The 14,289-nt window shown below is 50.5% G+C and overlaps 1 protein-coding gene across 1 annotated transcript; it reads right to left on the bottom strand.

The window, feature by feature from the left end:
• Positions 1-5,558: 5,558 nt before the first annotated feature.
• GSX2 (GS homeobox 2) lies at positions 5,559-9,364 on the bottom strand. Its single transcript, XM_044417855.1, has 2 exons — positions 8,830-9,364; positions 5,559-5,905 (listed from the first exon to the last, which is right to left on the bottom strand). The coding sequence occupies exons 1-2, from the start codon at positions 9,362-9,364 to the stop codon at positions 5,559-5,561; spliced, it is 882 nt and encodes a 293-aa protein (XP_044273790.1).
• Between the last annotated feature and the right edge of the window lie 4,925 nt (positions 9,365-14,289).

Here is a 14,289-nt window from a genome sequence, read left to right as displayed (position 1 = left end):
TAGGTTTGGAGCCAAAGCAGAGCCACTGAGAAACAAGAGAAAGGCTCAGAATGCTCGGGGGAACTCCAAAATTTGTGGAAACAGAAAAATCTAAGTCCCCACCCCAAAATTTAAGGAAGCAAATGACTCCCCCAGCCCTGCCAAAAAAAAAAAAAAAGCCCAATAAGAAAAGAGCATGCTCAGTAGAAGGTAAAGTGTTTGAACAGGAGGAAAAGGAAACTGGGAAGGAAGAACGGAACAAAGTACCCTTGCAGAGGACATGGCTGGCTGGCTGGCTGGAAATCTGAGCAGTAGCACCCATGTTAGGAAGGGCGAATATACTGCAACATACTGCTTCATGTTCCACTTGCACTTACTAATCTAACATCCTAGTTTGTTGCAGTACTATTTCAAATTAAGCTACAGTTACAAGTATATCAATGCTTGCCTAAAAAGACCATGAAGGTAACCATGAAGAAATTCTTCTGCCTTAAACACAGCACACATTGTTCCACCTATTTCCTATGGCTGTTTAGCATTAGAAACACTGTGTTTGACATGTACGGATTTCTCTGTCATACATTGCTTTCAGGTTATTTATATCCCATCCTAACAGGAGGAAACCTAAAATGATTAGTGACCTTCTTACTTAAAAGTACCGGGCCTAACTCCTTTAGGATTTCTACCTTCAAACTTTTTGTGGGTGGGTCTAAAAAACATTGTTTCCATAGGTCAGCCCTGTTATCTTCTGCAGAAAGCATGCAGGGATCCTCCACTGCAGAGCATATGACAACTTGAAACACACTTGTTTAAAATCTAAGTCTTTATATTTGAGTTAGTTGATAGGAGTCACTTTAAATGCAAATATTGTAATGCAACTGGCTACATCCATGTTCATTAAAGTAGACTTTCAGAACTGCAAAATTGTTATCAAGTGCTTTTGAAAACATACAATCAATGATGTTGCTCGCGGACTGATCTCTATGTGAAGATTTTATTTAAATGGCTCCAGATTTGCCTCCCAGTTTTGGAAACATCAGTGATATATATTCAAGACAATGATCAAGTCTGTGATGGAAAGGGCACATGCTCAGCAGTGGTAAACACAGCCTAGGTAGTCTTGACTTTTAATGAGAGCCTGAATATGCATTCTTGCTTTGTAAATTAAAATGCCATTATTAATCAGGATCTTAGAAGAAAAGATCTTAAATGGATCACAGAAAACTGAAGAGGGTATCCTAGAGTGTTTATGGGGCCCAGGGCAGTGGGATGTGAGAGCTCTGTTGCTGTTCCCTGCAAGGACACGGGTGTGGGTGGGTTACGGTGAACAATGTGGCAGAGGCCAACTGTGTGCATGGGAACTGTGAGAGGGAGCTCCTCGCTTTGCAAAGACCCAGGACAAATGATCCCTTTGCCTGCTCCTCCACTCTGCAGCTCTGAGACTGAAGTTAACCTTCTCCTGCACTGCAGTGGAGAACAGCCCTTTGTGTCGCGAAGCACATTGTAAAACATGCCATGCTGTGTGAATGAAGTCTGCAGGAAAGGTTTGTTTAGCTGTGATTCCTTGCAGATGTATGTTCTGTGAAGCATCTGTGGGGTTCAGTGAATTCAGAATCATGAACTGAAACAGAACCATAATCATTTCTTCTGAGAACTTCGGTGGTAGAGTGCCAGTCAGCCTAGAAGCAAACAAGGCAATGCGAAAATTAAGATTATGGGAAAGGCCGCTGCTGCTGCTGCTGCTGCTTTTAAAATTGAGGGGACTTCTTAGGTATGTAAAGATATATAAATTTGTAAAATAAATAAGACTTTTAAACAAAAATCCAAACCAACCTATCAAGATCTGTGAACTTTCTGGATTTACACAATATTAATAGTAATTCAACCAGCAGAACTAAAATGTTAGAGTAACTCATCCTTTTTTGAGGAAGTGAGACTTTGAGACCAACTTTCTCCCATTTCTCTTGGGTAGAAATGCATAATGCCCATACAAAACTCAGGGAAAACTCAGAATGTGGGAATTGTTGTGTTGGGAAGCAGTGTGTCCAACCAGAAACTGAATGCCTTAGTAAAGAGAGACATGCATATCCTTTTTAATTTGGCCTTGTTCTTTGTGGAAAATGTCGGAATCATTCTTTATCTTTTTAAGCACAATTCTCCATGCAATTGGGCACTAGATTTGGACTGAGAGGGACTTTGGCAATTCAGTCCTTACTGTAATCTGAGAGGTGTTTTGTTAAGGTGGTTTCTGAATGGAAATCTTGCCTTAGCTAAATAAATAGCCTCAGCCCATAACCAACATTAACATTTGCAGGGCTCTTGTTAGCGGCTCTGTCAGAGTCCCCACTTCCAATCTGCAGTACAAGGATAAAGGGCTGAATCAGGTAGGAGGGAAAAAGGTGCTTCTTTTTCATCCTGCTCCCCTGTGAGCTCCAAAACCCCACTGGTCTCACGGCTGCAGTCCTAGGCTAGCTGGAGCCCTGGTTTTTGTTGCAAGTCCCCGCTTGTTCCACTCAGTGCCAGACTTGGGTGATTCAGTGCCTATAAGTTTGGGAACAAATAGGGCCATCCCAAATCAAACAAAAGGCTTTTACATAGGAGGTTCTGTGGACAGTCAGAGGATTATACTCAATACATTAAAAAGTGAAGATTCCTTGCAGTGCCTAAAAAGGGCCTGTGAGCTTCCAGGAGCTATGGAATGTGAGGAACCATTTAGCAACTGAATGTTGAGAGATCCTTTGAAAGAAGAAGGTTGGGGAGAGGGAACTGGCCTTCTCACTTCCTTCATAATTTAAAGTGTGGGTTTGGATTTATACAAGGACAATAACATGATAAAGCACAGATCGTTTTTCCATGAATTCTTTATATTACATAGAAAAAATAGAGAAATACTGTCTGAGTACTTGGATAACTGTTAAGGAGAACAAGAGGGGTAAGTTGAAATACCGTAAAATATATAAAGCCAGGCAGTGATACGGTTTCCCTCACTGGACCTGCATGGCCTGTACCTCACACACAATGACCAACTGAGGGACATGACAGACTCAGTGAAGTAAGTAAAAATTCGTGTGCTGGCCTCATTCACACGCAATCTCCTACGACACGCAATTGGATGATAGAGGTGTCTTCCCCCATGACTCAGGCACCTGAAGAACACCTTTGTGAAGACTGTCACTGAAGGCTTTCGAGGGCTACTAGTCCCTAGGGCTCCATGCTACCTCAGCATGAGAGGACAGTAGTCTGTGCGCACCACTTGCTGGGGACCCTGGGCAGGTGGGTTTTAATGTATTTTGTATTCAATGTTGTAAGCCGCCCCGAGGCCTTGGCAAGGGGCGGCATAGAAATGTTTTAATAAATAAAATAAATAAATATAGCGATCAAATTCTGCTTGTGGGCTTCCCATGGGTCGCTGGTAGGCTACTGCATGAACATGATGCTAGACCAGATGGACCCTTAGCCTGATCCAGCACTACTCTTCTCATGTTCTTTAGGACATGAAGGAAAGCTACCAGGGATGGTCTCAAGCTGTTCTGCACAACCTGTCAATAAATAAAGACTCATCAGCAAGCCTGTTCCATTTTCTATGAAGAGCAAAGGGAAAAGCAAGTTCTAAAAAAGTTGCAACACCATTGCTTTTCTGCTGATTTGCAGAGTCCGAGCTTTTGCACAACACAGAAACTGAGTGGAGGAGAATTTAGTGGTTTGCCATAGGAGATGTGAGAGGTGTTCTGTGAGGTTTCAGAATGTCTCTCCTTGTTCTGTATGAGGAGGATTTAGGTGGATCCCTTTTCCCCTCCAGAAACTCTCTCTTGCCCCCACCCCATTCCAGTAAGATTATGATGCTGGAGAGGGATCCAGATAGAGAAGACTTGTACCCTGACTTGTATCCTCTCTACAGTGTTTGGAAGCTCTTAGGGAAAGGAATATCTTTTTCACTCTCTCAAAACCTATCACCGTCACTTTGCAGCAGGACTGGGGAACCTGTGACCCCAGTTCTGAAATCTTCAGCAAGTTCTTTTCTTTGCAAAACAGATCTGCTTCTCCCCCAGAAGATAGCTGGGCAGGAAGGACAGCAGAGAGAGAAAGGGGTATATGAGGGAGGTGGGAGGGAACCCACTTTTGGCTTTGATTCTGCATTATAAGGATCAGGTCTGGACTTTCCTGGCATGTACACTGCTCTCAAGAGAAGGAAGATTGCTCTCCCTGCTACACAGCAGGAATAGTGAACCTGAGGTCCATAGGGCCTGGGAGTCCCCCTAAAGCTCCTCCTCGCCAAACATCCTGCCTCATCAGAAGGGGGAGGAGGCAGGAAGGCAACTGAGCTGCCACTTTGCTCCCCCATCACCTTCCCCTTTTGAGAAAAACAACAGAGAAGCAAAGTTGGTTGAGTCTTTATCTGGAGAAATCTCATGCAGAGCAAAGCAGACTTCCTAAAGCTCCAGTCAGAGGCCCATCCTGGCTCTTTGGTCAAGAACTCTTTGACAGCAGTTGTGCCCCATCCCTGATGTCTGAGATGGGACCTTCCCCCTCCCCAAGAGAGGTCTGGGAAGAGCAGTTTGGCCCTGAACCCCAAAATGGGTTCCCACAAGTGCCGTGTAGCAATGAAGGGGTCAGACCCATGTCTGGCAGTGGTGACTTTCAGCAAATCATAGTGCAGGACGAAGAGGTTCCAGGAGGGAAAGAAAAGAAGGTGGGGAGAAAAGAGAAAGCAGCTTTCTTTTTCCTTCTCCCTCCCTGACACCCAGAATCCTCCTGAAACAATGAAGTGCCCATTCCAGGCTAAAGCAAGGGTGTCAAACATCTTTCAGCCCAAGCGAGAAGGTCTGGGGACTGCATTCTAATAGTGGGGACTCTTTTGATTTAAACATGCATAGGATTGTACCCTTACCAAGGTATATACCTCCACTGAACATAGTAGCACATACTTTTGAGTAAGTATGTAGAGGAATGCACTGGTAAGTCTTTTAATGTACAAGTTTGGCTCATGAAGACTTTAAAGGGAGTCATCCCTTTAAGAAACAAAAGCTACCCCACTTCTTGTCTGATCTCCTTTATTTAAATAAATATAAATATAAATTTGATATAAAACTATTCACATAAAAACAAGAGCATCCAAATGACTCTAATTCGGATTCTTTCTCTCCCCTCCATTTTTTTTTTAATAAAGACCTGTACAAAAAAAAAGTATCTCAGACCATGTTTTACATTTTCCAGTTTCTAAACTTCCTCCCACAGTCCTGGGGCAAATGGCATCCCCACCCACTCTGCCTCCCCAGCAGAGATCTCTGGGAGAGAAAAGAGGCTATTGCTCCCCACCCCTGGCAGGCTGGCCAGGAGTGCCCAGACTGAGTATTAATGCGAGATGGAGAAGGGAGGGGGACAGAATGCAGCTGTTTATGTTACATGAGTAGCATCCCTCTGAATGCTGATTTACATTCCACCAACTCTAGCGCTAGTCCTTGACGCAGAGTCCTTCAGAGTCTTCCCCTTGTCTTTGCAGATAGGAGGCCAGTAGGCTCAAGACCGCCTCTTCCTGATCGTCCAACAAGAAGAGCCACCCAAGTCCAAGAGGAGGCTTTTCATAAAGGGGAGACTTCTTTGTCTTCATTAGCCGAGGCTGGCGAGAGCGACTCTTCATCCTCTGACCGGGGAAACCGTCCCGGGTTGCTGTTGGTGCAGCTGCAGCCGCTGTGCGTGTTTCTCTGGGTGCCTTTGCCTTCCTTCTTGTGCTTCACCCTCCGATTCTGGAACCAGATCTTCACCTGCTTCTCGGACAAATTGAGGTACGTGGCGATCTCAATCCGCCGCAGCCGGGACAGGTACATGTTGGATGAGAACTCGCGCTCCAGCTCCAGGAGCTGCGTGCTGGTGAAGGCTGTGCGCATCCGCTTGCCGTTTTGCAGCTGGCCGGCCCCATCCGAGCCACCTGTAGCAGGGACCGAGCAAGGCGGCCTTGGTTACCACACATACATGGGAAAAGCGAGGCTTACCCCATAAGGAGGCAAACTGGGGCCCCCGCCAGATATTCTGGACTACAAATCCCAGCAGCCCCAGCCAGCAAGAGGCACCCAGGTTGTTGAGCCCCTCGCTTGACCTGCTCTGTGCCCAGAGTCTGCTTTTAACAGTCCTGAAATGAGAAGCAGTGCTCAGGAAGCACATTCAGGGTTCCTTGTCACTAAATATCTAGTCCTAGGATTAGGGGCAGCAAATCAAGAAGCCTGGCTTGGGATCTTGGCACCAGATGGTTTGCACAAAGAAGCCTGAGTCAGTGCAAAAGCAAGCATGAAACGGCTTGCCAGGACAAGAGGCGTAGAGACAGACCCACTGGGCCAGACCAAAGGTTCCTCGAGACACAGAGGGAAGCACGCACAGAGGCAAGATAGTCCTCTCCTGACTGCTTCCCGGCACCTGGTGTTCGGAGGGTGATTTATGGCTCCACGACCAGTCTGATTAATTTGACTTGGTCCCTCGAGACACCTACACTGATGGCCATTAGATCTCTTGATAAATGCCGTGCACGAACCTGTAACGTGCAAAGCAGCAGCAGCTTAAGCAAAGCAGCAGCTCAATCTGAGGTAAAGGACCCCAAGTTTCAGTGTTATGGGAGACAGCAAGCGGGGGGACAGGGAGAGCGAGAGAAGGTCTTTCTTGCAATAAGCGGAAGTGATCATATGCAGTTTTGTTAGCCCGCTTCAAAGTTCTGCACACTTGACAACAGGTTCAACAGGACATAAACTGACTCAAAGAAGGGATGCCAAGGCTGCCTCAAAGCCACAGTTCAGGCACAGGGACCCTCTCCTCCTCCCTTCTAAGACTGATAGGGTTAGTTGTAATTACCCAGGTGTAATCAATAAGAATCTGCTCCGACTCTGCCCATGCTGCTGCCTCCCAGATATTTTGGAAGACAGTCCCCATTTCCCATGACAGTTAACCTGCTGGCTGGGACTGTTGGGAGCTGTAATCCTTCCAGTCTGGAGGGCATGAGGCTGATCACCAAGGCACTTCCTCAGAGCTCCTTCCAAATGTTAAATTCTGATGTCACTTTTTTTTTTTTTTTTTTTTTTTTGGGGTAGATAACTATCCTGGCTAGTTTCTCTGGGCTTAGCTTAGGAAGAGAACAGCCTCATCCAGAGGTGTTCCAAGGCAAGCTAGCAGGAAATCAGCCTTACACCTCAACTGTTCTTTTCCAAGGAGAACATCTCTTTGTTCTTAAGGCCACCTTATACGGCAGACATCAATAGATCACTTATGCCTTTCAGAAGCTGTCTCACTGAAGTCAATGTCACCACTCAGAATAGAAGGTACATGCATATTGACACCTCCAACGTGTTTTCTTTGACTCCTGAGAAGTAAGTCCAGCTTGAGCAAGCCAGTTTGATTTGCCAGTCTATGCCTTCGTGATGCCAGTCCGTCCAGGCAGACTGCAGTGAGACCAACCTGAAGGGCAGGTGTGTAGACTGAGATCCTCCAAAATATCTCATCGACCTCGGCTCTGGTTACCAGCTCTGCAATACTTGAGAGTGGCCAGAAATGAATTAGAAGCTACTCAAGCTAGTCACCTGTTTCAGTGTGATGGAACACACAATTAGACCGAGATGACTCCATACCACAGGTTTAGATGGAGGCCAATCCTTGTAAAACTTCCTTCAAGGCTCAGAGAAATCACCACTGGATCTATTCTAAGCTATCCATCCCCAGTCAACATCAGAGAAGCGCATCTCATAAAAGTGATTTGAATGCCAGTTTGACCCGGACCCAGAGTTGGATCCTCGAGCCGCAGAAGCGTTCAATTGAAATTAATGGGACAACTTGCCAGTCTCGGAGGGATTGGCTTGTGGGGAGGGTTGCAATTCTCAGAAGCAGAGAAGTGCCCTGTGGCTAGGCTCTGGTTCAGCCTGTGATCAGAGCCAAAGACGTCCGTTCAGGTCCCTGCCCTGCCGCAGCTTCAGGGAGCACACTTACCCTCGCCACTTTACGCAGGCACGTGGAAGCATCTTTCACATCCAGACCTTCTTGGACTGCCTTCCCATCAGCCCTCAGCAGCATAGCCAGTACCAAGGGATGATGAAAGCTGCAGTCCACGAATGTCCAGAAGCCACCCAGACTGCACCCCTGACTAGTTAAACCCCAGTGCAAAAGCTTGGATAGTCCAGCAATCCTCGATAGACTTTGACCGAGGTTATCCGCATCTGGTGCCGAGTCAGGGACACAGGGATAGTCAGGTGCACCAAGAATTCACTCCTCCTCTGATCCCCTTCCCCAACAGCTCTCCAGATGGCACTTGCCCCCTCCTCCTCTTCAGGGGACGCTCACTAAAGCAGTCCTTCCTTGGCTACCTGGGACAGAGGAGCTGAGTAACTCCCTGGGGCCACAATGGAAGCAAAGAAGCTGAGGTCTTTTGGGAGGGGTCGATGCGGGTTATTGGACTTGGAGACGAGGCGACCACCTTCCTTTTGCGGTGGGCGCCGGCGGGGCCAATGGACTGAGGGGGTGAGGCGGCTAGCGGAGGGCCGCAGCTGAACGGGCGGTGGGACCACCCGTCGGAGAAAATGTGGGATTACTCCGGAGGATCGAGTCTCTCCCAGAGGCGGCTCGTGAGTCCAGGGATCGCGACGGGGCAGCGCGCGGGGCGGGGGCGGCGGCGGGGGCGGCGGCTCTCCGCTTGCCGAATGCTTGGACTCTTGGGGCGGATGGCGAGGGTGCGTGGGTCGGCTGCGGGACTGGAGGACTGGTTGGGGAAGCGCGCTCGGACCTGGCGAGGCCACCTGCCTGTCTCCCCTGACCCACCCGTGGCGTGCCCCGTCCACCGCTCCCTTGCGTGGCCCCCCGTCCGGGCGGGGAGGCTCCTACCGATGCTGAGACAGTGGAATCGCCGCGGGTCGCTCACGCTGTAGGCGGCTGCCGAGCAGACAGGTGGGTGGCCCAGCGCGTGAGCCGCCGCCGCCGCCGCGCCGTGCTGCTGGTGCTGCTGCTGCTGCGGGGCCGGCTGCTGCGGGGCGTGATGGCTCATCCGGGGGCAGTACGGGGCCTCTCCTCCTGCCCCGGGCCCGGCAGCGGCCGCGGCGGGAGGGAAGTGGCCCTTGAGCAGCGGGATCGTGGCCGCGCCGCCGCCGCCGCCGCCGCCTCCTGCGGCCCGGGCCGACGCGGCGTGCAGGTGCGAGGTGACACAGAGCGGGCACACGCAGAAGGCGCCGCTCTTGCGCGACGCCGGGCAGGCGGGCCCTCCGGCCACCGACAGCACCAGGGGCGACGCCGGCACGCCCAGGGGGATGAGGAAGTCCTGCCCGGGGGGCGGAGGGTGGTGATGATGCTCCGGCAGCGAAGGCGCCGCCGGGCGCGCCGAGTCCTTGATGATGAGCGAATCCACATAGAAGGAGCGCGACATGGCCGGGATGCGGCGGGAGGGGAGGGGCAGGAGAAGCCGCGGCTGTGTGGATCGGGCGCTTCTGGCTGGATCGGGCGCTTCTCCCTCTCCCGCTCTCCCGGCCAGTCCTCCCGGGGCCAAGTCGCCTCCGCCAAAGCCCCTTGGGCGAGCCCGGAAGGTGCTTATGTCTGAGAGGCGAACAAAGGGGGGCTCTGGAGAGGGCTGGTCTTAAAAGAGCCAATCTCCCCCCGCCGCCACTTTCCCTTTTCTCTAGACCTCCCCTGGATCGCCTCCCCCCTCCCCGCCTACTGCGAGTGCGGGGATTTATAGCAACTCTTTGGCACGTGATGCCGGGCAATCGACGCGCATCCCCGGCCCTGCGGGCTTCTGATTCGGGAGCCCTTTCAGAGGATCCCCTCCCCCGCGCTCCTCCCGGACTGAAACAAAACAGAGAAAGGAGGGGAGCTCTTGGCAAAGGGCGTGTGTGTTGTGTTAATTTCCATGGGACTCTCGAGCAGCCGCCTCTCTCCTCCTTCCCCACCAGAAGAGCCGCGACTACCCCGGGCGAGGCGCTGTTCACGCCAACGCCGCGCCTCGGGGGGCCAAAAGTTTGCTTTCCTCCGCTCGCCTTCGCCGTCCGGCCTGTGCGCCGCTTTCCTCTTGATTCGGCCTCGGCTCTTCAGCCCCGCCGCCAGTAGCCCTCTCTCCTCCAGCCAGCCTTCCCCAACCCGGTGCTCTCCGGAAGTTTTGCTGCCTGGGGCTGCTGGGTTTGCAAGTGCGAAACACCCAGGGGGTACCAGCTTGGTGGCCACGTGTCTGCCACAGCTCACGCGTCTGACTCTGGGGAGAGCCACCAAAGCCCACGACGCTGCCCGGTGCCGTGGGAGGATGAAACCCCATGGAAAGAAACCCACGCTTGCATTTCTGTAATGTTTCGCCAGCAGCCGCCTCCTGCGTCGTTCCGCGCTCCCGTCCTCGCGCCTTTGAAGTGCAGCACGTCCCGCTGACTGCGTGGAAGAAGCGTGGAAATGAGGGTGCGGCCGTTTTAATGGCCGTGCCACCTTGCTGGAAAGCTTGTCCCACGGAGCTGGCGAACCTCCGCTGTCCTTGGACTCCGATTCCCATTAGCCCTAGCCCTTCTGACCAATGATGAGGACTGAAGGAAGTAGCAGTCTAACCATCACGGCCTCTCAAGCCCTGCGCTAAGGCTTCCGTGGTCTTGCCCACACCGGATAGGTCCTTTCGAAACCTGGTGGGGCATGCTTCCTGGCAAAGCTAATACTGCGCTCTCAGGCTCGGATCTTCGAGGTTTTGCCGTTTCGAGAGGGCGCAACATAGGGTAGAAATGCAGAGTCCGCAACCGACTGGCCCCACTGCTCTATCTTCAGCCTGTTGCCGCGAACGCTTAAGCAGGAGCTTAACCGTTTTCTGCATCGGCTCCGGGGGCGCCTTTTGCAGTTTGGACCCTTGCTTTCCAGGAATCAGGTTAATTAACCACCCCGCTTGTTCTCTCCTCTCCTTCTGTTAACGTCGTTGAATTTCGGGTGTGTCCAGAGCTCCAGTCCATTTGGCAGTAAATTGCATTGATGTCAGTGCAGTTCATTCAGGGCAGTTTAGGGTGCAAACCTATACATGTTTGGACAGAAAGAGTCCTTCAAGTTCCAGCAGTTCCCAGCCCTGTTTGACTTTTTTCTGTCTAAGCCTGTGTAGGATTGTCCATGTATACTTTCATTCAGGAGCAAAGAAGTGAGTCCTATTGAATTAAGCGGGATTTCCATTCGTGTAAACGTGTAAAAACCAAGTGAGCAGGTTTACTGCACACTCCCCCAGAAAATGGGGAAGATTTATTAATATTAGGATGAATTTTTCAACATATTACCTAGTGTAAAGCAGCACAATAAAACACAGTGGGATTTGCTTCCATACACGAAAATTTATCGGAGTTTGAGAGGCAAGTAATAGACTTAACAGGAAGAGGAGAATTGTAATTTGAAGTAGTGATTTCTTGGAGAAAAATGTCAAAAACGACTTTGCTTAATATATTTATTAGGTCAGTTCAAATCCTGCCACCCTCCTTCCGCCACAAGCACACACAACCTGCTCCTTGTAACATCTTTGTCTGATCTGGAGGTCTCTAAAGCTTGCATAATTATTGTGTCCTTCCAGTTGTGCTAATATAGATATCACACTATATAGATTTTATCATGTTTCCTAGGAACAACATGGCCGTTGCTTTTAGCATGTGACTTGCAAAAAAAAGTACTGCTTATCCCCAGCAATGAACCATGTGATTCCTATTTTAAAGGTGCAAGAAGCATGTAAAGACAGCAAAAAGCTCTACAACTGCAACATGGCTGCCTGGGGAATGCTGGGAAGTGCAGATTTTCTCCCCCCTAAACCTACATAGGCTTGTGCCCTCGGTTATTTTGACCTGGCCGAAGGCATTCGCGCTGATCACATCTAGGCTGGATGACTACCGTGTGCTCTGCATGGGCCTGGCCATGAAGACAGTTCGAAAACTTGAACTGGCGCGGATGTGGACCACCATGATTTCGGCTGAGCGCATTACACTGAATCTCTACCATATTTTCTGGTTAAGTGTCCGGTTCTAGACTCAGTGCAAAGTGCCTGTTTTTATCCTTCTAGTTCTGAACAGCCTAGGCAAGGGATAGGGAACCAGGAGGATATTTTGACTTGATGGTCCAGAATGGACAATTCTCTACAGGGGCAATCCTATTCAGGTTTATACCGTAAAAAAGCTCTATAACTCCCAGCGTTCCCCAGCCAACATGGCCTTTGGGGCTTTATTCTGTCTAAATATGCATATAATTGTCCATCAGGTACATTAAAAGAAGAAGACAAAGAAAAGAAGAAGCAGATGTCTTCAGTTGGTTCATTCCATATCTAGTTGAAGATAAAATCCATATTATTTGCTTGACTACCCTATCTCAGTAAAGCTATTTACTTGAAATTATGTGAAGATTCATAGGTGGGGGGGACAGTGGTTGAGGAGGTCAAGGACCAAGGTGGGTTTCTACAGTTTATGGCAAGTAAGTACCATTGAACACACCCCTTAGTAAGCAGTTTGCTTAGTGCCTAACAGGAGTGGGTAACACGTAGTTCTCCAGATAGTTCTGGAACAGCCCACTATCATGGGAGATCATGGGAACTGCAGTCCAGTGACATCTGGGGGGCCACAGCTTGCCCATTCCCGGTGCATAGACTGGAAGAGTAAAGCATACTTACAACAAGGTACTATGCATATTGACTCAGAAATAGGTCCCACTGTACTGTAGTTTTAATCCCATTTGTATCTGCTCAGAAGTTCAATGGGACTTAGTCCTAGGTGAATGTGTATAGAATTGCCATCTAATGGCACAACCTCATTTATGTCTACTCTGAAGTTAAGCCCCATCAAGTTCTCTTGGGCATAATTCTGTGAAAATAGGATTACAGCCTAACTCTACTTCTTTGGAGCTGAACGGCACAATGCTGTGCATGTTGATAGAAAAACACGAATTGCATTGGTTGGTTCTCCCGGGAGTTGTAGGACTTTTTTCCTGTCTAAACACGCAGAGCATGGCCTGAATCAGAAGTGCCCCGGGCTGAAGGGCAAACAGCCTGCTTCAAAGCATGCTTGCTTTGGCGTAAGGTCCAGGGAAATAGGGTAGGTGGAAGAGTCCCCCTACTTTCCGTGGGACCACCTTACTTCAGAGGAAATGTATTTGGGATAGGTATGTAGGAGTTATTCTGGGTTTTCGCAGAGGTGGTTGTAAGCTTTTCGAAAGGGAGGGAGAGTGGTTTTGCCACACTGGCCATTAGCTCGAGGTGCGAGGCTTGGAGATTCTTCTGTTCGCTCCCGGGCCACAGCAGAAGACGTTCAAGTGAAGCCTTGGCGATCGTTGCAGGGCTCCTTCACTCCGAAACATTAATGCAAAGAGAAAACGTCGGCCGGAAGGACGCCTTTGATCTCCCCCGAGTGCACCGAGGCGGTCAGGCCGAGGGAAATTGGCTAAATGGCGAAAAGGCGCGCTCGGCCGTTCCAGCACGTTTCAGGGGGCACTAGAGAGAGGCGGCCCGAAACACAACGCAGCCCATCGCGCCGCTTCCCACTGACCTGCTGCGGGGTGGGCGGCTCAGAAGGGGCTTAGCGAGTCCATGGAGGCAGGATCGCAGCCGCTGCCCGGGTCGGGTGCGAGGACTGCTGCCGATCCACTTCCACTTGGGCCCATTGCCTGGGAAGGACCGCAGAGGCCACCGATGGACTCCAACTGCCCGGGGGAAGAACGGGAAGGTTGCGATCCGCAGCACACTTACTCGAGGGGAGCCCCACTGAAACTGTGGCAGGTTGCTTCGAGTGCGCGGATGCACGCCGGGGGCGTAAGGGGAGGAATGCCGCGATGTTCTGGGTGCTTGGAGAACCAGCGAGAGCCGTGCCACTCGGCTTTCCTTTGACACGAAGCAGGGTTGATCTTGTGTGAATTGGCTGAGACTGATGAGAGCTGGAATCCGAGCACATCTGATAGCTCATAGGATCTCGAGCTCTACTTCAAACTTGCAAGGGCGGAAAATTCAAATTTCTGACCACGGGGTTGTTAGCCACCCTCCCTGTTTGCGGAATTTCTGTTGTCCGCTTTGCACGCCCACAGGTTGAAAGCGGGGGTGGTTTTCACAGGGCATCAAGCGCATAGGCGGCTCGGACGAAAGCAAGTGGGGAATTTCTTTCGGCTGGGGACTTGTGCTTGGCCCCACCACTTGGCACCGCAGGTCAGCTGCTCGGTGCTCTCTCCCCATGTCCACGGGCTCTTCGCTTCACAGTCCTCGCACCCACCCACCTTTCCTTCCCCATCCTCTGGATCGTCCGTCATATTTCAGCTAAGGAGTCATCTCGAAGAAACTCGCGGAGTTCTCAGCTTGCCGCTCATGATACAAAACAGCGGAAGGCT

The sequence above is a fragment of the Varanus komodoensis genome, unplaced genomic scaffold, assembly GCF_004798865.1.
Source record: "Varanus komodoensis strain SLA01 unplaced genomic scaffold, ASM479886v1 scaffold9, whole genome shotgun sequence".
Lineage (NCBI taxonomy): Eukaryota > Metazoa > Chordata > Lepidosauria > Squamata > Varanidae > Varanus > Varanus komodoensis.
The sequence above is the reverse complement of the archived record's forward strand: the minus strand, read 5'-3'. Positions and strand labels throughout refer to the sequence as shown.